The 24897-nt window shown below is 37.1% G+C and overlaps 3 protein-coding genes across 4 annotated transcripts; all 3 read left to right on the forward strand.

Moving 5' to 3' along the window:
- Positions 1-5496: 5496 nt before the first annotated feature.
- Positions 5497-11811, forward strand: LOC113729185 (telomere repeat-binding protein 5-like). Of its 2 annotated transcripts, none has more exons than XR_011840060.1 (10): positions 5497-6082; positions 7737-7951; positions 8050-8893; positions 8972-9187; positions 9296-9358; positions 9457-9536; positions 9984-10225; positions 10564-10893; positions 11037-11119; positions 11239-11811. XR_011840060.1 is itself a non-coding variant. In XM_027253509.2 (10 exons), exons 2-10 carry the CDS (start codon positions 7871-7873, stop codon positions 11413-11415), a joined length of 2097 nt encoding a protein of 698 aa, XP_027109310.2. In that variant the 5' UTR covers positions 5683-6082; positions 7737-7870; the 3' UTR covers positions 11416-11811. The 2 variants fall into 2 exon arrangements, 1 of the variants encoding a protein (XP_027109310.2); XM_027253509.2 differs by having other exon boundaries at positions 5683-6082; positions 11056-11119.
- A 2009-nt stretch (positions 11812-13820) lies between these two features.
- Positions 13821-16209, forward strand: LOC113728382 (GDSL esterase/lipase At5g03980-like). The gene is made up of 5 exons (XM_072049012.1): positions 13821-14106; positions 14809-15021; positions 15167-15315; positions 15436-15709; positions 15819-16209. The coding sequence occupies exons 1-5, from the start codon at positions 13827-13829 to the stop codon at positions 16025-16027; spliced, it is 1125 nt and encodes a 374-aa protein (XP_071905113.1). The 5' UTR covers positions 13821-13826; the 3' UTR covers positions 16028-16209.
- A 2260-nt stretch (positions 16210-18469) lies between these two features.
- Positions 18470-22933, forward strand: LOC140036501 (scarecrow-like protein 14). Its single transcript, XM_072078127.1, has 2 exons — positions 18470-19010; positions 19825-22933. Exon 2 carries the CDS (start codon positions 19846-19848, stop codon positions 22093-22095), a length of 2250 nt encoding a protein of 749 aa, XP_071934228.1. The 5' UTR covers positions 18470-19010; positions 19825-19845; the 3' UTR covers positions 22096-22933.
- Positions 22934-24897: the final 1964 nt, after the last annotated feature.

A 24897-nucleotide genomic window follows, 5' to 3' on the forward strand; every position in this document is an offset into this window, starting at 1 on the left:
AACAACCTTTAAGCAGATATTGTGACTTGTGGGAACACTTCCTACAAAACATTACTTTTGTGATAATTTTTTATTTTAACATTATTCTGAGAAATTCGCCATCAAAATCACGCTTTTTATGGGAGTAAAGTGTTACATTTAACTAGTACTACTTGATAGTAATTAACTGGCTGCCTGTTATCCTAAAGTACGATTAAATAGTAGTCACGAAGTTGGTAAAAGTGCTTTGTGTAATGAACTTTAAAGACAAATAGGGAGCCTCAGAAGGAAAAAAAAATAAAAACATAAGATTTTCAAGAAAAATTCAACTTGATAGGACATAGGAGGAGATTGAGATTTTGATAAACTAGTATTTTGGCCCGTGCTATGCACGGGGTTATATTTTAAATCAAAATAATATTTTATATATTTATGTATTGTAGTACAAAATAATAAATATATATATAGATTAAAAATGTTAAAGAAGTGTATGCTTAATATCTTGAAAAAAAATTAATCTATAATGATTTACATGATAAAAGAATTGTTAACGCATTTAAGAAGAGGGTTAGGTTTGATGATAAGGTAAGAAGAGTTTTCTATAAAAAAATCAATTTATCAATATCCGATAAAACATATTATGTTATACCCATATATCAAAGTTGTAATATAAAAAAATAAATTATAACCAATTTATTTTCTTCCATTTCTAGAAAAAAAAATCTTTCTCCTATCTTGTACCCCTAAAATTGTTGACTATATTTAGATTAGCATTTTTCATAAACTTTAAAGTAAATTTAAAAAAAAATTCTCCGTAATATGTGTTTTTAGAATTCTCAAAATTATTAAAAATCACTATCATTTCTCTCTTCTCTTATATGTCAGTTAGTCATCAGATGCCTCCTACGACTTTCATATCTTCTATCATGATACCACCTTCTCTATTTTTTTTTTGTCATTTCTGTCATATCTCTGCAATCCTTTTTCTTCTTCTCTCTCTTCTCCGCCCATCCTTTTAATCCATATTTCTTCTTCAATCTTTCCTGCTACTTTTCAACATCTCACCATTTTCTTCCCTTACTCCTCCCCCTATACCTAACCTCTAAATTCATATCACTGCGACCCAATATATTTAACTTTATCTATCATAATGAAAATATAAAATTAAAAATTTATTACAATGGTTGCAATTATTAGCATCTAAAAATAAAAATGAAAAACTAATAATATCTATAATATCCTCAAGTACTACAATCAATTCATATATATATATATATATATATATATATATATATATATATATATATATATTAACATAGCAAATACATATTTATATATGAAGACATCAATAAGAATATATAAAATAATTAATGATACCAAAAGTTATCCTTAGTGTTTGGGTTTTGCATTCTTAGTCAAATGTAATGCCAAATTTGGGCCAGATATATACAAATTAAGTAGTATTTTAGGGTTTAATGTTCTATATCTTTCTCTTAAATTATAATATTACTTTTTTTAAAATTTTTGGTAGAATTGGTGTTGTTATTATCATTATTTTTTTATCAAAAATTAATATTTCAAAAGTACTTTGTTTTTTATTTAGTACTTTGTTTTTTAATATAGTACTTTGTTTTTTATTTAGTGATTTCATAATTTGGGTTTCATGAATGATACCATTCTTAATTTTTTAAATTCACGACATTATTTCCTTTTTGTTTTCTATTTAATTTTGCCCTTTTACTTAGGATTACTAAGTTTAAAGATAAAATATTATCATTTACTTTTTTACTTTTACCAAATTTGGCAATATTTTCTTTTTATTTACCCTCCCATTAATAAACTTCAAACCAAATTCCTATATAAGCGGAGACACTACTTTTTTAAATTAGAAAGGCACGGGAGCCACTTCTTACTTAAGAAAATGTTATTTGCACTCAATTTTTTATTATTTGCAATTCCACCATTTGTTTTATCATATAGTCTAATTAATGAAAATTATATGATCAAAATGATTATCAAAGCGTGAATAACAAAAATAGAGTATAAATAATCTTACCTATTTAAATTAATAAGAAAACATGAAAGGATGTTATATTTGTTATATCTTCTTATGGTCTTATAGAAGTTTTAATTGTTGTAAAATCATAAACAACGCAAGGCAATCGGAAACGTGATGGGTTGAAGTTCAAATAGAATAACATACATATTAACCAATAATTTAAAATAAAATGATTTTAAAAAGTAACCAACAATTTTGAGAGGGGATTTTAAGTAACAAGCCTCCACGCATCTTCCACATCTACTTTTCACATTTGAAATTGTTGATTACTTTTTAAAATCATTTTATTTTAAATTATTGATTAATATGTATGTTATCCTATTTGAACTTCAACCCATCAAGTTTACACTTCAAGTTTGGTTAATATGTATGTTTACACTTCAAGTTTGATGTATTACTAAATAACTTTATATTTGATTGATTCTCATATGAATTAATTATTTTATAGCAAATTAAATTAAATGAGCTTTTGCTATGGCATTGTTTATTACAATTTATATCATATATCTTATATAAAAAAATATGAAATATAATATTTAAATATATTTAGTGACCCACCGGTTCAACCATTCACCCATTAGTTGAACCAGTAACCCGTTGACCCACCTCCTTCGCCGGGTTCCTTCTCGGGTTGGGTTTAATAACTATTTTCCGATGACTAATTGGCATTTTAGAGAAGAGAGAAATGATGGTGATTTTTAATAATTTGGAGAATTCTAAAAACACATATTACAGAGAATTTTTTTTTAAAATTTACATTAATGTTTATGAAAAATGCTAATCTAAATACAGTCAACAATTTTAGGGGCACAAGATAGGAGAAATTTTTTTTTTCTTAAAATGAAAGAAAATAAATTGGTTATAATTTATTTTTTTATATTACAAGTTTTGATATATGGGTATAACATAATATGTTTTATCGGATATTGATAAATTGATTTTTTTTTAGAAAATTCTTCTCACCTTATCATCAAACCTAACTCTCTTCTTAAATACGTCAGCAATTCTTTTATCATGTAAATCATTATAGATTAAATTTTTTTTCAAGATATTAATCATACACTTCTTTAAAATTTTTAATCTATATATATATTTATTATTTTGCACCACAATATATAAATATATAAAATATTATTTTGATTTGAAATATGCACGGGTCAAAATATTAGATTATATAGATATAGATGTGAAGTGGTAGTAAACCCACTAAATCCTGAACAAGAATAGCAGAAGGAGTTTCTCCAACACAAGACAAGACCCTTAACAAACTCCTTTGTCCAATCATTTTTAAATACTAAAATAACGGAAGGCCCATATTTTTCTCTCCATCTTTTTATCCAATAAAAGGAAAAAAGAACTCAATATTCATTTTATCCACATCTTGTCTCGGTCAAGTGTCAGCTGTGTCTGTGTCTGTCTACGAGAGATTCTCTTTCTACAATTCCGCCTCCTATATCGAACTCATCATTCGGGTTTTTACCTTTTTAACCCAAAACCCACCTCCATTAACTTCCACGTAAAAGCCAAAATTACATTTCAAGACACCTTTTAGAACGCCCCCTTCTTCTTCCTCCTCAGTCCTCGCTCCCCGGGGGGATAACCCTCATGATTCCTGGCTGGCCGTATTTATCTGTAAACGTCCCGAATACTACAAGTGTCAACTGCCAGCCGATTGACGAAGAAAAGCAAACCCATCTTTGACGCTGTAACCGTCCCCCACACCCACACACACACACACACACACACTAAAAAAACAGTAACCAACTTTTTTTTTTTTAAAAAAAAGAGAGAGAGAGAGCCCACATAATATATAATTAATTAAATGTAAGAGTAGGAGCCTTCTTCGTGGGTTTGTTGACATCTTCAATGTAGAAGAAAACTTTGTGGGACCCCACAAGTCCTCTCCCCTTTGTGGCTTTATGTCTCCGCCTCTAACGCCGTTATTTATCTCTGGCTTTTCCGCTCGCCACGTAGCCTTATCGCCGTCACTCCGGTTTGTCCCCGCGGCAGAAGGAAAGCAAAGGCGGAAGGCCCACTCCTTTTTATTTTTTGAAATTGAAAAATGAGAAATTTTTGGAGATAATGCGGAGAGCAAAAAGCGCCCGGCAGAGGACTGCAGTGATGCCACGTAGGATTGTGCACTTGTCCACCGTGGCTACTGATGTAACTGCAAGCACGGACACGTTTCCTTCGGTGAAAACGTGCAAGACTGTTTTTATCTTTTACTTAAAATGACAGGACTGCCCTTGCTTGACTTGTTTATTTTCCGTCGTCAGATCTGATGAATCTTTGCCATCTGATGGGAAGATGGGAGTTAAAAAATGTACAAAATTGGCTGGGGATAGATCTAATGCACGTGCTTGAAAGGTTGTTAACTACTCCCTGCCATTCATTTTCTTTTGTCCGATGAGTATATTCTTGTTCTCGCTCACAAAAAGAAATATACTCTTAGAATAAATCATACTCATATTATCTTTTTTTTTTTTTTGCTTTTATCTTTTTAAAGAAAACATAGCACATTACTAATTTCCATTGCTTAACCAAAACTAATCAATTTATACTGGTTTCACAAGTTCTCTTTTTTTTTTTTCCAATTTTTTCTAACACGAGAAGAGTAATATTTATGAAATAGAAAGGGAGAGAACAGATTTAAAACTAAAACCTTTAAATCTTAAAATCTCAAATTTAATAACTAAATCAAAATATTCTTGACAAGTTCCCTCGATATGCATGTCATTAAGAACTGGCACAAACAACGTCTATTGTCTTTATTGTTTTTTTTTTTTTTTACAGGAACATTTGAGAAAGTAAAACCTCTTCTTTTTTTCTTTGGTACGTAAATTGTAATGAATGAAACAAGAAATTTTTTTTTTTCTACCAAACCCAAAGGCATCAATCAGAACTAACAATTGCATGGTATGCTATACTTAAACCTAACCTTTTAAGCTTTCGGCAATAGATGAAAGAAATAGGCCGGGTTCAAATAAAAATGGTATCCTATCAATTGTATTTTATTATCAATCAAATTAGTAGTACTTTGTTAAACTTTTGGGTTTGCAACAATTTCTTGCACTGAAACTGCCTTTGCTCAACTTAAGCTCTGGTGCGATGCTAAACCTCAAACTAGACATCAAAAATGGAAGCCAAAAACCTCAAAACTATATTTCTTGGTTCGGCATGAATGTGGCAACAACCCAAGCCAAAAGCACCCAAGGACTGGTGAATATTAGTCGTAACGTTTCCACAAGTCGCATGACCACTCAAATATATTTTCTTTTAAATAATTATAACATCATGATAAAATCCCATGAAACAAAAATTATGAATTCCAAAAATAATGTGTCCCCACAATTGTTTGAAAAAAAAAAAAACAGAGAGTTAAAAAATTGGGGAGTATGTTGACAAGCACCAAAAAAATTAAATAAAATCCCCTCTCTTCGTGACCCAACGTTTTTCTCGATCGTGCAAGGCAGCGGTGGCCACACGATGCTCCTATCTCTCCACGTGGCAACATCCAAAAGCCCAACCTGGCATGAGTGTGGCCCACAAAGAGCCGGTCTTTAGGTGGTTCCTGAGAACAACTCTCTGCTCCATGGGCCATTACCGATAGGTCCGGTACCAGGGGTCATTTGTATAAGAACTGGGGTTTAAGCAAATTGGTGAGGCGGTTTTCAGAGGGTTTTGGCCATAGGATATAGAAAGGAAAGGAAAGGAAAGGAAAGGAAGACAGGAAGGAGAAAAAAGAAAACAGGAAACCAAAAAGCAATTGAAGAAGGTAGCAGCGTCGGAAATGATTCTTGTGCTTTCGAGAGAGTGACTGAAGCTAAAAAACATGGGTTAGAGGAGTTTTTTTTGTTGATCATCTGTAAATATACAAGTTCTGGTTTAGTTTTGTGGGTTGAATTATCTGCGAAATTCTCCGATCTTGTGGCATTGGGGTTGGATTTTCTGCAAATTTGGAGGAATTGTGGCTCAAATTTTGGATATTTTGTGGGTCTTGAAGGAAAGTGATGGTGATTTTTGAGGAATACTGGTGCTCTGAAGGTGAGATGGTGAAAATTCTCTGCTTTTTGGTGTCCCATTTGATGAAGTTTGAATTTTTGGTGGACCACTTTGTTTCATTGCCACAAAAAAGCTAGAAAGATTGAACTTTTGGAGTTTTTTGGCTGAATTACATTTTTCTCTGGAACCAATATGGCCATTCTTTCATCAGTTCTTTTTTGAAAAAAAAAATTTCTTTGGGAAAATGTTATTTTACTCAATTCTTTCATGTACAATTTGGATATTTTTGGGGAAGTTCTACCCATCCTGAATTCTGGGTTTGCTAGATTTGATCCGGGCTTTTTATATGAGGATGTCTGAAGATTTGTGGGGCTAAAAATGTTTGGTTATCTACTCTGAAATTCATGGACATGTCTTAGATCCATCCAGTTTTGATTTTCTATAAAGTAACTGAATTTTCTGAAGATTTTCTTGGTTGATCTGGACCCTGTTGTTCTAAATCATCAACCTCCACATGTTTACTCAAGGTTCCTTTCTCTCAGGGTTTTGGGAGGGTTTTTTCAGTGTTCTGTTTTTTCCTCTTCCTTTCTTTTTTCCTATTCTCCTTTTTCCTTCCTTTAAAGATGCTTCTTTTTTCTCGGCATTTTTTGTTGTTACATGGTTTTTTTTATGCAGTCCGACGTCACACGTGTAAGAAATTCATGTATTTTCTAAGAATTATGCATCTTGTGGACAGTACCCAGTGTTTTTCTCCTGGAACAGGGATAATTGACTTAGATCGTAGTGATCTGGTTTATATCTATACGTTTGCAGAGGTTATGAGCTTAGTAAATTGGAAATATTTTCTTTTCTGTCAAGTTTTACAAATTTCAGGCTGCATAAGAGTTCATTGGAATATCACAGAGCGTTGATCTCCTTGTAATTTGTAGTGGGGTGTGTCATTTTGATGCCAGTGTTCTATGCTGTATGTACTTCAGCTTTTACTTAGACCCTGATGGTTGATTGAGCTTTTAAAAGTTTAAGAATTTATTTTGGTGAGATTTGGAAATGCTTTTGTTTTAATGGTTTTATAAACAATTTGTTTACCATTAGGAGTAATCTTTCAAGGGGTCTTAGCGTTTGTCCTCTGCTTTCACTTTCTAGCCATAGAAGGTCCTGACAAAATTTCATCCTTTTCTTCTATGGCTATCAAGATTTTTTGGTTTTCCTAGGCTTGTACTTCGTGATTACAAGTTATCTGGCATTTTGGATACTTGGCAATAGTTCTACGTTCTTGTTCATGCACTCCTTTTCTTCTGTTATCTAGCCATGTTCAGGAGTTTCCAGCCGAAAGTGTGGACTCTTTCCTCCTCCTCCTCCTCCTCCTTCTTCTTTTTAAAATAATTTTCTCTCTTTTTCTCTCTCTTTCTGGTGCCAAATGGATCTTTTATTTTGGAAGGCTCAATTATGTATAACTTGTTTTGCGTTTTCAGAATCCATCATTTCGCTGAGATGCTTATATGTATAAAAAAAAAATTTTTGTCAGCATTCTGATTACCATGCATCTATAATAGCGCTGCAATGTTTGTTTTATAAATTTTCACTTTTTCCATGATGCTTCGTCCATTATTTGTAATACATCATTCAAAATATTACAAAAAATTCTAAGTCATGTTATTTGGAGCTTTTCTCATTTTGGCATTTTCTTTGTACGTAGGTTCTTTTATGACTAAACTTTTCAGCGGAGGTTGATTGTGCATCCTTAGTGATGTGGGGATTTTACAGTACAGAGTTGCCAAAGATGCAGAAGCTTTACGTTTATTGAATTCCTCTTGACATGGTTTCTAAGATATGGTGTTGCAGAAAAGGTTAGACTATGGATTTAATGGTTATCAGGTGCCTCCCACTCCTCGAGCAGCTAGATCAGCCAGGGTATCTTTTTTCTTTTTTTTTTTTCCTTTTTTTTTCCAATTGTATTTTGATTGTGCTTCTCAGTACTGATTGCTTTCCTAAATTTTCATAACTTGTAGAGAAGGGGTATAAACAGAAGAATAACTGATGATAGCCAGATGTGTGCATTTGACTTGTTGGCTACTTTAGCTGGCAAGCTACTCTTGGAGGGGGAAAGCTCTCCTAGTTCTACGGATATGGGTAGTAGTGGTAAAGATCAATATGAAGCTAGCAAAAGTTTGGCTAAGGAGGGAATGCTGGAAGAAAATAAGCATGTCAGCAACTTTTCTAATCAGGACTGTAGCGATAGGAGTTTCATTGTTTCTGAGCTAGTCTTACAGGCTCCCAGTTTGAATAACTGTCCGAAGGAGCTTGCACACACTCAAAATGATGCTTGTTCAGGACCAACATCCGCAATAACAACTTCTGAGTGCTCTGAGAAGGTTGGATCTGCTGAACGTTTACTTAGTGATCAAAGCAATTTTCAACATGGAAAAGCAGATATTGAGCTGTTTGGTTGCAGGGTTTCTCCTGGTTGTAAATTAGATGGTGAAAAAAAAAGACAGATAAAGGTTGAGCCAAATGATTTGAAGTTGTCAATTTGTGCAAGGGATGACATTTGCAATTCTGAGTCTCCCATAGCTTGGGACAGAAAACCTTCCTGTCTTGTGAGCTCAGATGAGAGTGTGAAATCCTTGTCCAGGGACCATATACCTAGTGGGTCTCTCCCCCACAACCGGGAGAATGTAAATTTAGTTACTAGAGATGATGACGAAAACTCTTCTGGGTGTACCCAACCCAGCACTGTAAATAATGCCTTCAGGCCATCATCCCATATTGGAGATCGAAGAATCCGTAAATTACTGGCATCTAAATATTGGAAAGTAACCCCAAACCTGAAGGATGGGGAACATTTTAAAACTGGTGAGTTTGTCTTAATGGGTGCTTTTTCTTGGTCTATGAATGTGTGCATTGATATGGTGTCATTATTTGCTATTGCAGTGATGTCATCAGATGCTGACATGAAGTATGTTCATCACGATGGGAAGAATGGTTTCAAGCGCCAAAGATCTCAAAGGGATTTCCCATTTAAAAAGAGGAAGCTGTATCATTGCAGTTCATTATCCAACTTGGATGGAGACATTTGTACTGATGAAATGTATAATTCACCGGGGAAATTCTCTAATAGAGATGCTTGTGCTTCGATGTTGCCAAAAGGTGCAAAATCAGATATATTATTCTTATCTTTAACCCTGTGTGTGGTATTTTATTCTTTGTGATTGCAATGTAATGCTGTCAAATCATTAATTCTGGGACATTGTGCAGTAACAGGGCCATCAATTTCTGGAGCAAGTGAACATGCAGCATTCAAGTCTAAGGACTCCCAAGGTATGAGATCCTTCAACGAGTGATTCAGAAGGGGTATTTGTTTAACCAGTGCCTGACCTTTAAAGAGTTTCTCTAACACATGTTTTTCTGTTGTTCAGTTAAGCTAAAGATCAAGTCTTTCAGGGTTCCAGAATTCTTTATCGAGATTCCAGAAACTGCAACTGTTGGTTCTTTGAAGGTATGAAAAATCTATTTCAATGTTCGTGAAGTAACATCCTGCATAACAGTGTCACAGATAATTACAGGCAATGGGGTTTGTCATGTTATGAGCTACCTCAATTGAGAAACTGCATGCATGAATGGGGCAAGATGCTTTCCTCTTATGGTGGAAACTGTTGCTTCGAAGGGCAAGCTTAAATGAATTCTGTTAACTGACAATACAGACCTTGGAATCTTTTGGAATCATCTTCCCCTGAAGAATCCAAATTGATTTGAGAGTGCAGTTTAACGTTGTTATCTTTCAGTCATCTGGGTGCCTTTGCTTCGTATACATTTTTCTGAAGCATCCACAGGACATGGATTTTTTTTTTTTTTAATTTTTAATTTGTTGTTGAACCTCACCCAATCTTTTCCAAATCTTTATGTCAAAGTAGTTATTAATGAATGCTGCTTTAATGATCTGCAGAAAACAGTTATGGAGGCAGTTACTGCAATACTTAGCGGTGAATTGCGTGTTGGTGTACTTCTTCAGGGTAAGAAGATCAGAGATGATAACAAAACTTTATTGCAGACTGGAATTTCCCATGATAACAAGCTAGATGCTCTGGGTTTTACCTTGGAGCCAAACCTTTCTCAAGCTCCCCCACCTGTCTCTCTAGAAGATCACCCATTTCTACTTTCTTGTGATAGCCCACAACCACTATCAAGGTACTCTAGATATTCAATATGCCTTTCTGGAAGTCGTATATGTGCTGACCCTGTATACTGCTGTTGCTTTCATTTTCCTCGTATTATTTCTGTTTGTATGGAAAAACGCCTTTAAACCTTACATTGAGAACTTACTATCTGAAACTTTGCATACTGTCCTTTCTTCACCTGCCCACTTGCTGCTCAGCAACTAATGTATGCCATGCCTGCTACGCTTATTGATGTGCCAGTTAGGCACTGGATGGTATATTGTCTGTTCTTGATTGGAATTTGATAGGTTGATGGAACCATAGATTCCCTTCTTTTGTCACTGATGAGAGATTGCGCTTTATCTTTAGGTATCCACCTACTCCAAGTACAACTGCTAATGCTGCACTGCTTCGGGGGACTTCAGATGCCTCGCCAGATCCTCCAGGAACAAATTTGAGCAACTTGGTTGAAAGTGATCATGATTCGGCTCCCTCCCCTCCTGAAATGTCATTGGAGAAAAGCACAGTGGATTCTAGAGCATTAGTTGCTGTTCCAGCTATGAACGTGGAGGCCCTAAGTGTGGTTCCTATGCGGAAGTCGAAGCGATCGGAGGCTGCACAGCGTCGCATTCGTAGACCATTCTCTGTTTCTGAAGTTGAAGCTCTAGTGCAGGCTGTTGAGAAGCTTGGCACGGGAAGGTGTGTTGAAATTAGCTATGTTTTGTTACGAGGATGCTCTGGCTTTTGTAAATTAGCACATTCTCTTCTTTGAAGTGCGTATTGATCTATGCTTCCATAGATGCGTGTCTCTTATGTTTCTTTTCTTCATTTGGCCCCACAAGTTGGTTTTTCATGTTGCAGATGGCGTGATGTTAAGTTGCGAGCTTTTGACAATGCCAAACACAGAACTTATGTTGATCTGAAGGTAAGATTCATTTTCTTCTACATTTAGATTGAAAGGCATACTCTCTTTGCAGTTTCAAGGCTCAGACTCCGAAGTTTCATTGTTCTTCCTGTTTAATTTGTATCCCTATTCTCCTTCAGGATAAGTGGAAAACACTGGTGCACACAGCAAGAATATCTCCTCAACAAAGGAGAGGCGAGCCTGTGCCCCAGGAGCTGTTGGACAGAGTCCTGACTGCCCATGCTTACTGGTCACAGCAGCAAGTCAAGCCACAGTTCAAACAGCAATCTGAGGCTTGCCGCCTTCTGAGTACCTAACACAGCATACAGGGGGGAAAGCAATAGCAAAATAGAAGGCCTTAGAGAGGGGTTTTCTAATTGCTTTTCTCGTTAATACAACTATGTAAAAAGTATGACCGTGGGAGTAAATTAGTTATGTAATATTTCCATCTCTTGGGATCACTGTAGTTTCCGGCATGGGGAGGTTTGTCACTTTTTGTAAATGGTTGATATAATAAGAGCTCTCACTAACAGAAACATTTTAGTGCCTAGATATTGCATTTTGATAATGCTCAGTTAGTTAACGAGGATAATTATTTCTTAGGTTGGGAGGTGTCCATTGTTTGTAGCATATATTCCATTGTAAATTTGTTATGATGCGAGACTGCGTCTGTTATTTAAAGAATCATGGGGAGTGTCTGTTTATCCTTGAAACTATTTCTATTTTCTTTTAATTTGCTTTTCTCTGCTTCGTTGTGGTTCTTGGTGCTTTGGCAAATTTTGTTACTCCGTCCTGCATGCGGTATGATCTTTTTCTTTCTCGTTGAAGCAATCTGACATGGTGACTCTGCCCAGTTGACAAGTGATGACATATTTTTGTCTTGATAAGATTTACCAAATGTGGCTGCGCTGTACGTGCTCAAATAGTTGAAAAGCCTGTTGGTGCGATTTTTTGGTTTTGCCCCAACAGCTCCATATAAATGGCCAATGTACACGATCACCGCTGCTCTCTCTGCCTCCTAGCTAATTGAACTTGGGAGGGAGATTGTGGTTATGATCTCCTTATTAATCCAGTCCCGAATGCAAGTTGAGTCAAGAGCTAAAGCTTTCCGCTACAAAAAATGAGCGGACGTACGGGGAAGCCTGCACTTGAGATTCTCGGTGACAAGTTTTCTATGTCAATTTAATGCCACCTCTAGCATTCCGCCAAGTGTCCTATTATTATTTGGGGCTTTAATTTTCTAATAATCCAAATTGATTTGATTTAACAAAATTTTTCCTCAACCTCTAAGACTTTGAACTGATCGGTCTAATTTTTCTTCCAATACTTTTGTACGGCAACCACTCAAGATTGGTTGCTTTGGGGAAAAAGAAAAAGATAACCCTAAACAAAATTGCCGCACCTTGTCCAATAAGTTGAAAGTTGAAGAAAGGTCTTGAATGTTGTGTCACCATTCCAAAGAGGATCTGACTGCGTTTTCATGCTAATGGCAATTACATTTTCCCCAAAAGAATACCTCCTCCTCTGACTGCGTTTTCATGCTAATGGCAATTACATTTTGTTTCTTGGTGCTATAATGAATAATCCTGTTAGACCGGTCACGTGGGCATCCGGTGGTTTTTCGTTTCACATTTTTTTGTTTTTGGATCAAAAGGTTGGGGGCAGATTTTGAATACCAATAATGTCATCTTGGTCTCTGCAACTATTCTTGCAGAAAGTTTGGTCTGAATTGTAGCAGCATTCCTTTTCCCTACATCCCCGAGTTAATCTGCATCCCGATCTTCAGATCCTCTGCATTTCCCGGCATTCAGATATCCGTGGAGGCCGACCAGATGAGGACCAAGAATCTGAGCCTCCCAGGTTGTCGTTTCTCTCAAAATTGGAAGAAAAATTAGACCGGTCAGTTCAAAGTCTTAGAGGTTGAGGGAAAATTTTGTTAAACCAAACCAATTTGGATTATTAGAAAATTAAAGCCCCAAATAATAATAAGACACTTGGCGCGGAATGCTAGAGGTGGCATTGAATTGGCATAGAAAACTTGTCACCGAGGATCTCAAGTGGGAAGCACCCCTGGGCCAGCGGGGAGAGTATATCTGTTAACAGCCTCGAACAAAACATCCACCGCTAATTCGTGGAATTCTGCTTATTATTGGAGAGGACCTAGCTGGTTAAGGAAGATGATTAACAAATGCAACCTTTTAAGCGTGATGGTCAGTAGACACGGTTGGATTTGGCAATTGATCAGCAGGGCGTCGGGGAGCGGTATGCTATACTTCAATCCCATGCCCATGCATGCGCACGTAGTATGTATTTGTTGCTATACTTTGAATAAGGGTAGGATAAGGATTAGGATTAGGAGATGGCCTGAAGCTAAAAGAACTCGAAGTCAATTCCGTCAGTAAAACTGGTGGGTGAATCTCTGAGAGTTGCATCTGGAGACCAACTCCACAGTTGGTTTCCTATTAGAAGTCAATTCCAACGTACGCCTCCTATATTCGCATACGTATGTAGTAGCACTTAAATTACCATCCTCTAATTCCGGTTAGTTAATTTAATCTTTGGTTCATGACCAAACTCCAGTTGGTTTCCACTTTCCAATCCCGCTACGATTCCAACTTTTGTTCCCACAGGTTTACATATGCATCCTCTATAAATACCAAGCAACCCCCGATCGACGCTACGTACTAGTACCACCACTGTTGGTTGGTTTCTTCTTTTGGGAGCAATAATGGCTGTCAAGGGGACCATTGTTGTTTTCTTTGTTATTGCATCAGCAGCTTTGCTTTTTGTTTCTCCTCCACCATCCGCTGACGCTCATCCTCTGGCTTTCTGTCACTTTGATCAAATCTACCAACTCGGGGACTCCATATCAGACGCTGGGAATTTGATTCGGGAATCTCCACTTGGAGCCTTTTTACCTTTCGCCCGAGCCCCCTACGGTCAGACCTTACTAACCCACGAAGCCACCGGCCGTTGCTCCGACGGGCTTCTTATGATTGACTACATTGGTAAAATAACATCCTTTTGTCTCCTCCTCTCGCTGTTAATTCTTATAGCTATTGCCAACTTGTTATTGCGAATTTTTATTTAATTGTGTTTAACGATTCAAACTTATTTTGAATATTATTATTATTTTGGTATAGCTTCTTCTTGTTTTGAACCTGCATGCACTTGCTTTTTATCAACACAGTCAGTATTTGTTTTTCTGTTTCGGGACATAACCTGGTTTTTTTTTAAACAATTTGCATGGAGGCCTTAGATGCCAAATTAGTAGCACGCATGACGGAAAAATTGAAACTATTGCCGTTTTAATCCAGTGTATAAGGAAATTAAATTACAAATTATCCACTACTATTACAGTTCTCAGCTGCCTCCTATATCTGAAAAACCATGCACAATTTTTGTAACCCATCCACTAAGACATTTACTCAGTTAAGCCTACAGCGTAGTATTATCTGCTGTCTACTACTGATGTTTACTGGTGATTCCTCGATGTATGCTTTCCGAATCTTTTTCGCCTCTTCTTAAAGAAAATATGCATGGAATTGGTAAGGTATGACAATTGTCACACTGGGATTGCACTTTGTTCTTGTTTCTGGCCGTTATACCTTGTTCTGAAACCAGTGCTTGAACTGCCAAAAGGTGTATTGCCCTGTTTATGAAGCTGCGATATCAGCTGACTGCATATTTGATGTATTGCTTTAATACAGCGCTGGCATCAGGTCTACCTCTTGTGAATCCTATCAAGGATGCAAAGGCCAGTTTTATGCACGGAGCAAACTTCGCGGTGGCCGGTGCTACAGCACTGTCATCAGCTACTCTCGATCGTCATAAGGTTAGAAATCCAGTGACCAATAGTTCCCTCGACGTCCAACTGGAATGGATGAAAGATCACTTTCACGAATTTTGCGGCAGCCAGAGACGTATGCAACTTAGTATTTACTTAGTTTCTATTCAATTTTTTGTCCCAAAAAAAATACCAGTTTATATTATTAACTTTTTTGTGCATGACACTGAATTTCTCTCTTTGTTCCGTTCCATTTTTTTTTTTTTTTCAAATATATACAGACTGTGAAATGAAGCTAAGAAACGCTCTCTTTATGGTGGGTGAAATCGGAGGCAACGATTATAATTATGCATTCTTTAGCAACAAACGCAAAGTTGAAATTCTAGACTTCGTACCTCAAGTTGTTGCCTCAATCAAGAAAGCTGTTGAGGTTAGCTTCTGCAGCCCTGGTGTTCTTATTAGTAGCATTGCTTACTTTTTAATTCTCTCGCTCTAATTGCTCTTTTATTTTCTTTTTCCTCCTTGTCTTATCCATGATATATTTATTCAGGGGGTCATACGTTTTGGAGCAAGGAGAATAGTGGTTCCTGGGAACTTTCCAATTGGGTGTCTGCCAGTTTATCTCACAGGCTTCAACACAGACAATCCAGACGACTATGACGAGAATCATTGCTTGAAGGGATTAAACAGCTTTGCCACACTCCATAATAGTCTGCTGAAGAAGGCAATTTCAGAACTGCAAAAGGAGAACCCACAGGTAACAATTGCATACGGGGACTATTACGGTGCATTTCAACATCTTCTCCAGATAGCTAAATCTAGAGGTACGTCTGCAAGGCTGTCTTTGTACTTGTACCAATTTGACTTTCTAGGAGGGTGGTATATAATGATGCGAAACATCATGTGGATATTGTGGACAAATTTTTGGACTAGGTTTTGAGCTACAAAGAGCTTGCTGTGGAGGAGGAGGGGAGTACAACTTCAATCAGACGAGAATGTGTGGATATGCAGGGGCTACAGCTTGCCCTGATCCCTACAGATACGTCAGCTGGGATGGAATTCATATGACTCAAGAGGCTTACCACATAATGGTGGATTGGTTACTTGCTGATTTTCTCAGGAAGCTCCATTGCCACCGTTGAACAAGTCCATACTTTTCTATATTCTTCTACAAGCTCCTGGCCAGTGCAGTTATGTTTTAGACCGAGTTTACTTCTTCTTTTTTTTTTTTTTCCAGTCCAGTGATGTAGTTTAGCCTTAATGGGAAACCCATTCGGCTAATTTCTTCAACAATTATGCAAGTATTCGAATTCTTTTATGGAACTTCATGAATTATTTTTGGTTATCATACTTAGTTCGAGATGATGATGATGGATGCATTCTCTGAACCCTAATCTCTAGTTCTCGGCGAAAAGTTCAGAACATTCTCTGTCAATTTAGTGCCAAACCTCAATAAAAGGGTAAGGGCAACTAACTTCGCATCACTGAAGCTATCCGTACAATTATCAGTACCTTCCATCTGACCGAATAATCAAAGTAAAGATCTGTCCGTCCAACTACGTAACGTACCTATATATGCTGACAGGCACGTACGTTGTTCAACGGCTCAAGCAGCAGTACTTATGTTATGTTCGTCCAGGTTGTTATTTTTAGAAGTTTTTAAAGAAAAATATATTATTATTATGTGTGAAATAAAAATACGAATAAAAGATACATTTACAAAAGATAAACATAATTACAATTCAAACCAATGTATTCTCGGTCGAAACTCTGAGTATCATGTACATGTTATCGATGGCGCCTATTATGTTAATGCCCGATGGCGTTATCTGCTGACATAAAATATATACTTACTTCCCACGAGATTCCATGTGCTTTTTTTGAAATATTATAGTTCTTGTCCAAGCGCAGTTTAATTAATTAAGACTGAATTGTCAATTACACGGTCCATTTCCATGTTCTATAACACTGCGTATTATTTTTTGTGTTACTTGGTCTATAGATATCAGTACTTGATTCGTATATGTATGTATGTATATATATATATATATATGTATTTTGTAAGTAGTAACTAATAAATAAATGTAGAAGAGTTCCTCCCATTGACCATTCAACTCAAGAACGTCAGCTATTCAAAGAAACTTGGGCAGCAAGATCTTCTGTCTTCGCAACAAAACAATGGGCTAGACATAAATCAGTAGGAGTACAAAGTACAAATTGGAGACGCTCTTTTTTTTTTTTTGGCTTCATCTTTTGATTTCTTAGGATCATAATCTTTGAAGCTAAAGGGTACTATCGACATATTGAAAGACGATTAGCTCAGTTGTCCTGAAAACAAAAAATAGAAACAAACTAGAAGAAGCGATAAATAGCAACATGGGGCTGAATGAATTAGTTGCTATCTCCCTCCTCCTCTTCCTCTGCTGTCCCCTTATATAGCTTCTTTCTCCTCCTCCTCCCTTCCCTCTCTCCTCTCAAATTTATTGGCATTTTTGACCCAAAAATTTTTATACTTTTTTGTAAACACATTTTCAACTATCTTTTTATTTCGTGTACATCAAATTACTGCTATATATTTTTCAATAAAAATTTCACAAAATAGGAATCCGAATAGACAATGTAAGGGCATTTTAAAAAAATGATAAATTCAATTTACTCTTCCAATAAAATTAACTAATTTTCTTAAACTATGTATAAAAAAAAAAAATCAAGACTATGAAAGTGAGACAGAGGGAATAATTTTTTTTTTTTTTCATTACAATGGGACTCACACATATTGACTCCATTTCTCACCGAATTAATTTCAGAGCACAAGAATGCGCTAATTTCATCGCAATTTCCCTTCCTTGAAAAGTTTTTTTCTAAATAATTTTCAACTCATTCACACTCAAACAATGGAAATAGCAGTCTCCAAAGCGTCGCTGTCAAAAACACATCATAAGCTAGGCTGCTATTCATTTACTAGTGTCCAAGATCCAAATGCTTACCTCTAGTTACGCATGGACCGATGCAGAATAGATACTTATCAAAGTGAGTTTCAATTGTTAATTTGTTGAAATTTGTAAAGATGAGATTAAATTGGGAAAATATCTAAATTATTGGACCGTACAAGAGAGGGAAAATTGTAAATTTGGTAAGTCAGTTTGACGTAAGTATATTGGCCCTGTTTGGCAAATGAATTTTTTGAATATTTATCTAAAACTTTATTGTAACTTACTGTAAAAATTGTAGGAAAAATTTTTGAAGTGAGTAAATTTTTAAATATTTTAAAATGTATAGTTTAAAAATTTTGAAAAACTTTTTTTTGAGATTACTACAGCTAAAATTATTAAAAACTTGCAACAGATAGATTTGATCAAAAACTTGTTTGACAAACAAACAGGCCCCCGCGTAAATCCTAGGTGCAATCGCAACTTAGCAAGTGTCAAATTGACACCTTAGAGCCAAATACAGCTAACGAGAGGACGCATTTCAATTTTCCAAAGGAAAAGTCAAAAGGTGGAAGATAACTACTGAGAATCATCTCATCCTATCTGTCTCGCGGAACAAGTAACCCCATCCTCAAGCCACGGGACCGAATAAATTTCCATACGATGACCCGATCAATCAAAACCCATACTGATTGCTTCAGAAAAAAAATCAAACCCATACTACTTTTATTTGATAGGCCATGGAAAGTGGAATCCAAATGCTTCCAAGCAACAGTGAATGGTGGCTGTGTGATTAGCAGCAGCTGGTGATATTATTATATCCCAAGAAAACCCCCTTTCTGCAAATCGCTATCAAAATCACCGCCGGTTTACAGCTTCTCTTTCCCAGTCCCAAACATTCACCATTCACCATTCACCATTCACCATTGACCACCCCCTGCTTCAGCGAATCTTCCTCTGATTACAGTAGTGGTAAATCTATCTCTTCGACTATTCTGCTCTTCCCTATCTCTATAAATAGGGAAAGTTGGATACAAGCTCCAGTTTTAGTTATAGTCTCTAGTAAGACTATCTTTTTCTTTTTCCCTCTTTATTTTCTTTCTTTCTCCTGAAGATAATCAGCTTAAAGTGCCCATTCCACTGCCTTGATATTCGGTCCTCTCCTTTCTCTTTCACTTCTGGAAGCCTTGTCCAGGTACGCACAACTCTGCCCTGAAAAACATCAATAGGAGCGCCATCTAAAAAAAAAAAAGCAAGAAAGAGATGAGAAATTTATTTTACGTTTTGGCTTCTGTTTTGTTTTGTTTTCAGCATCATGTTTTGATAGTTTAAGAATCATGTCTTTGTAGTCGGGGATCAGTTTGGTGTTTGTTTTAGGGGTTTTCTTTTTATTATTTCTGGTTGATTTAGTTCCTGAAATTTGTGGGTTTGTCTTAGTTGTAGTTCTCGGTGTGTTAATTTTTGGTGGGTTCTGTTACTTCTCCGTTCGCCATGTTTTATGGTTTTGGTAATTGATGTGTGGGAATTAATTTTTTTGTTCATGAAAATCATTTTAGAGATTCGATATGCACGTATAATTTCGATTAAATTTTAAATTTGTCATTTAATTCATGGCTCTTAAATTCTTTGATCTTATTTTAGTTTCTTCATTTTATTGAATTTGTATCTTTTTTTTTTGTTTCTGAAACGGTAGAGATTTTATGGACTTGTATCTGATGTCCTCCATGCCTTAATTTTAGTGCTCTAGCGATAGAAATGATTTCTTTTTTAGTCCACTATTTCATGCAGTCTAACGTAGGAGTACAAAATTAAATATGCGATTAAGTGTTGAATGCTTGTGATTGGACTATCTTTGAGCGAATACTTTAGTTGTTATTTTTTTAATTATTAGTCTTTTATTGGTAATTTGATAGCTAGGATTTATTTGGCCGCGTTGCTAATTTTGTGATTAAGGATTAGGGCTTACTTGCTCATCGAACTATTTTTTTCGTTGTGTATTTTGAAAACAGGGTTTCAAGGGTTATGCCAGCATGGATCCACGGTTTAACCAATTGCCTGATTCTGTTAACGGTTTCAAATTCGAGGATGAGATTGTTTTACCAAGTTTCGAGGAGTCTCCTAATCTTTTGAATGGCTTCAAATTTGGTGACAATGCTCTAGATCTTAATTTCGTGGATACATCTTCTTTCTCACCCACTCCTGGCACTGGTAATCTTCCTGCTTTCTCAACTGGGAGCTCTGAGGTGGATTCTCCAGATGATGGTGACTCAGATCCCGTGCTCAGGTATCTGAACCAGATACTCCTGGAAGAGAACATGGAGGAGAAGCCCAGCATGTTCCCTGATCCTCTGGCTTTACGAGCTGCTGAGAAATCCTTATATGATGCACTTGGCCAGAAGTATCCTCCATCTCCGTACCAGGTTGACCAAAACGCAGAGAGCCCGGACAGCCTGTTTGGAAGCGCGAGCGAGCATAGTGCAAACAGCAGCAGTTCTGCCAGTAGTTCTGTTGAGCCTGGAGAGTATAAATCTGCGGCGGGACAGAGTTACTCTTTGGACTACTCTTTCCCGTTGTCTTCTGAGAACAGTTCAAATCTTTTGTTTAATTCTGTGAGCAGCTTCGGTAATCATATGAATGGGCAGTTGAACTCTCTTGCATACAATAACCCGATTCCGAATATATTTAGTGATAGTGAGTCCATTTCGCAGTTCAAGAAGGGGATGGAAGAAGCTAGTAAATTTCTACCAAGCGGTAATCAATTGATTATTGACTTGGATAAGTATGCATTGCCTCCAAAGTCGGAGGAGATTTTTCTGGAGTCTAAGGTCAAGGAAGAGAAGGATGACGGTGATCATTCTCCTAATGGCTCAAGGGGAAGGAAGCATCTTCATCGACAGGAAAGTGATATAGAACAGCAGAGGAGCAGCAAGCAATCGGCAGTTTATGATGAAGAGGCAGTTTACGATGAAGAGGCTGAATTGTCTGAGATGTTTGATAGAGTGCTTCTTTGCACTGATATAAAATGGTGTCATGTTGCTGCTCAGTTACATGATGAAGCGAACAAGACTGGGCAGCAGAATGGACTTCCAGATGGAACTGGTGGTGGAAAAACTCGTTCTAGGAACCAGGGAAGTAAAAGTGAAGCTGTGGATTTGAGGACGCTCTTAATTAGCTGTGCTCAATCTGTTGCGAATGATGATCAAAGGACCGCACGTGAACAATTAAAGCAGATTAGGCAGCACTCATCTCCCTCAGGTGATGCATGCCAGAGGTTGGCCAGTATATTTGCAAACGGTCTTGAGGCACGTTTGGCGGGCACTGGCACTGAGATATATGCGGCCTTAGCATCCAAAAGGATCTCAGCTGCTGAGAAGTTGAAGGCTTACCAGGTTTATCTTTCAGCCTGCCCATTCAAGAAAATATCAATTTTTTTTGCCAATAAGATGATCGTGCATAAAGCATCAGATGCCAAAACCCTGCACATTGTAGATTTTGGTATCCTTTATGGTTTCCAATGGCCAATATTAATTCAGCATCTTTCAACCAGACCTGGTGGGCCTCCCAAGCTCCGCATCACTGGAATTGAGCGGCCTCAACCTGGTTTCAGGCCATCAGAAAGAGTTGAAGAGACAGGGAGGCGGTTAGCAAGGTATTGTGAGAGATTTCATGTGCCGTTTGAATATCAAGCCATAGCAGAACAAAATTGGGAGGCAATTAAAGTTGAGGATCTGAATATTGCTGAAGGTGAGGTGCTTGCTGTTAATGCTTTGTTTCAATTTAATAACCTTTTTGATGAGACAGTCAAGGTGGACAGTCCAAGGGATGCTGTTTTAAGGCTAATCAGGAAGATGAATCCAGATATTTTCGTGAATGCTGTGACTAATGGGTCCTATAGTGCTCCTTTCTTTGTAACTCGATTCAGGGAGGCCCTCTTCCATTACTCGTCATTATTTGACATTTTTGATGCTACCTTACCACGTGAAGATCTTCAGAGGATGAATCTTGAGCAACAGTTTTTTGGGCGTGAAGCTATAAATATTATTGCTTGTGAGGGCGCAGAGAGAGTGGTGAGGCCTGAGACTTACAAGCAATGGCAGGTTCGCCATACTCGAGCTGGATTTAAGCCTCTTCCTTTGAATCAAGAACTTTTAGAAAAGTTGAGGGGTAAGGTAAAGGGAGGTTACCATAAAGATTTTGTTTTTGATGAAGATGGTAGTTGGATGTTGCAAGGTTGGAAAGGTCGCATTCTCTATTCTAGCTCGTGCTGGTCACCTGCATAGGACTCTATCCTATTATCCTTGTTTGGATGTGTAGATATTCAGCGCACCCGGAATTTTATGTTAATGCGAAAGACCTCGAAGCTTGTCATCAAGATTCAACTTCTCTCTTTTTTCGTCTCTCTCTCTCCTACATACATGAAGGCACACACATGCACATGCACAAAAGAAACTACGTGCACATGAAAACCCACATTCTGTGGTCTCCTGCACAGGCATGTTTCTGAGTATCTCTATATGCTGGCAGTCTCCTCCTATGTACGGACAATACACGCTTCCCACTATGCTCATCTGCTATATAAGTGGCAGTTAGATCTGGAGTCAGAGATTTCCGGAGTTTGAGCTTGATACTGGATGCTGCCATTCCTTGACAGCATTATAAGTTGAAGATCAGATTAGGATCGCCAGTTTCTTAATTTTATCCTAGTGAATGCAGCATTCTATTGCTTGTGGAGTTGGAGCACATTCTATTGCTTTAGCTGGATGCTACTCCTGTAAATTGTGTGGGGATGTATGAGTTCATGGTCTGCATGAGGACATGGTTGCCGCAGCGTTTGGTCGAGCATTTGTTGGAGCAAGCGTGGAAGAACAAAAAAGAGACGTTCCTTCTCCGTCTAATTTTTCGTTTGGTTAATGAATAATTTCATCAACTTGCCCTCTAGTTTAGCTCGTCAAGATGTTTGTAGAGAGCTGATTAAACTCCTCCACTCTCTTGGCGGTGTCTCTAGCTGTTTGTGTAGCAATGATAGTTTTACGCTGTAAAACTTCAGTACGAGGTAATGCTAGTTTTTTATTTTATAAAGACTGCTGTTACGGGCCGCTATGACCTAATTATCTACAATATGATGACTATATGTGTCTCTGTGTTTTGTTCGGTACTTGTCAATTTGCTGAGGCGAAGATTTGTTGTTTTTTGTCTCTTTGACTTGATGCTTTTATGGGCTGCTATCTTTTTCTTTTCGATTTTTTCTCATGGAGATTCTTTCCGTAGGACCGGTGAGCAATGTCGTTGGTCTAGGCAACTGATGCTTGTTGTTGCCAGTGTAGTTTGACTTTTTAGGTGCAGTTGTCGAACGTGTTCCCAAAGTGTTTGACGCCTTGTGACATGGCCCCTTCAAGGTCTCTGACTGCGGTTTGGATTCCACTACCAGGTTTTAGGTCCCCGCGAGACTTGTTACATTTTAGGTCCCCTATAATTTCTAGTTCGTTCTTAATTCACATGGGTTGAACATTCTCGCAACTTCGCGGTTGACGTGATATTTATTAAAGAAAAGGATGTAGCTTAATGGCTAAGATCTTTTTGGCAAAAAAACACAATTAATAATGGCTAAGATCTTTGTTCTAAGGCTCTGTGGAAAAAGGAATTACGCCCATGATTCGAATAGTCTATTCCCATGCCACACTTTTTCACGAACCGAATTCGTTATCAAGGCGGACTCTACCACATGCGTTAAGTTAAATATTTAGTGGAAGGGCCACTAAATCATATTATTAAGCATTGAAAAATGTTATTTGCACTTTCATTTTTGTTAAATCACACTCTTACTATCATTTTAATCGTCTAGCTTTCATTTATTATGTGATAAAACGAATGGCGTGGGGTGTAAAGAATAAAAAATGAAGTGCAAATAACAATTTTTTAATTTTTCTTATGCCAGCAAATTTTTCATCATCGCTTTCTGTTTCCTTGTGGAGATTTGGGGCGTGGCTCCATCATCATCACGGGGCATCCAATCAAAACTAGGTAATAAATTTGCCAACCATGGCTTTCTTTTTTTATGTTTCTTTTCATCGATCTGGTGTTTAAGACGGTCTGCATTTATCTTGGAACAATCTAGTCCGGATTATAATATACCAAACCATCACTAATCTGAAGTTTTGTGTTTCGTCACATGAATGTGTGGTGGAACAGGTCTGTACGAAAAACTAAATTGAAAAACAGATAGCAATAACCAATCAACTCGTGCAGTTTTACAACATTACATTTAGAAAATAGAAATTGGTTGCCAAACAAGGAAACAAGAGTTGAAGGCTAGTACGAAGAAGAAAACATGACTTTACCTGCAAGTCTTGATGTTCCGGAGCTTACTTGTCATTTGTTGCTTGACGGTTATTTTTACATGTGATGTGTCGTTTTGACGGTTCCGATTAATAACTTTGTTTTTATTCCCCCCCGTTTTCTTTATCTGGTTGTGGAACCTTGCTGCAATTCTTTCTTTTCCTTTCGTCTGTTCTTCAAATTTTAAGAGTGAAACGACGCACCAGAATACCATCAGCTCGGAGGGTTGAAACTAAAAACTGATAGTGTGCTGGAGAATGACTGAAAGAAGGTTAGATTGTCACTGTGACGGTTGCAAATATCTGGATTATGATGTAAAACAACTTCATTAACATGCTGGGATCATTGATTAAACCTAATCTTCTTATTTTGCGCTTGGGGTTGATGATTCAATTCTTGAGCTTTGATATTGGTTTTATAAGAAGGTTAAGCTAGTTATGGACAATCTGTGGACTTGATGATGGGATTGCTTTATCTAGTTTGGAGCAATCTAATTTCAACTTTCTATTCGAGGAATTCGATGATGGTTTTTTCCTCCAGGTCTAGATTAGCAGCCTTTGGAGGATTGCAGGAGTTCTGCTCCTTTCTATAACGTGAGCTCGGAGGTGACTTTCCGGATGAGCGCGAGTGCTACCCAATGTCAAATACATTAATCAGTTGCTAATGAAGGAGAGAATCTGGAAGACGAGCCGAGCATGTCCCATGATCCATTAGCTCTCCAAGCTGCGAAGAAGTGCTCGAATGAA

Source organism: Coffea arabica, chromosome 1c (assembly GCF_036785885.1).
Source record: "Coffea arabica cultivar ET-39 chromosome 1c, Coffea Arabica ET-39 HiFi, whole genome shotgun sequence".
In the NCBI taxonomy this organism is placed as follows: domain Eukaryota; kingdom Viridiplantae; phylum Streptophyta; class Magnoliopsida; order Gentianales; family Rubiaceae; genus Coffea; species Coffea arabica.

What these genes read in the sequence shown, in the direction of transcription:
- LOC140036501 (XM_072078127.1), top strand. Translation starts at nt 19,846, where the DNA reads ATGGATCCACGGTTTAACCAATTGCCTGATTCTGTTAACGGTTTCAAA.
- LOC113729185 (XM_027253509.2), top strand. Translation starts at nt 7,871, where the DNA reads ATGGTGTTGCAGAAAAGGTTAGACTATGGATTTAATGGTTATCAGGTG. An exon ending in GAGCAGCTAGATCAGCCAGG is followed by an intron (nt 7,952 to 8,049) that starts GTATCTTTTTTC and finishes CATAACTTGTAG; the next exon opens with AGAAGGGGTATAAACAGAAG. An exon ending in GAACTTATGTTGATCTGAAG is followed by an intron (nt 11,120 to 11,238) that starts GTAAGATTCATT and finishes ATTCTCCTTCAG; the next exon opens with GATAAGTGGAAAACACTGGT.
- LOC113728382 (XM_072049012.1), top strand. Translation starts at nt 13,827, where the DNA reads ATGGCTGTCAAGGGGACCATTGTTGTTTTCTTTGTTATTGCATCAGCA. An exon ending in ATTTTGCGGCAGCCAGAGAC is followed by an intron (nt 15,022 to 15,166) that starts GTATGCAACTTA and finishes AAATATATACAG; the next exon opens with ACTGTGAAATGAAGCTAAGA. An exon ending in CCAGATAGCTAAATCTAGAG is followed by an intron (nt 15,710 to 15,818) that starts GTACGTCTGCAA and finishes TTTTTGGACTAG; the next exon opens with GTTTTGAGCTACAAAGAGCT.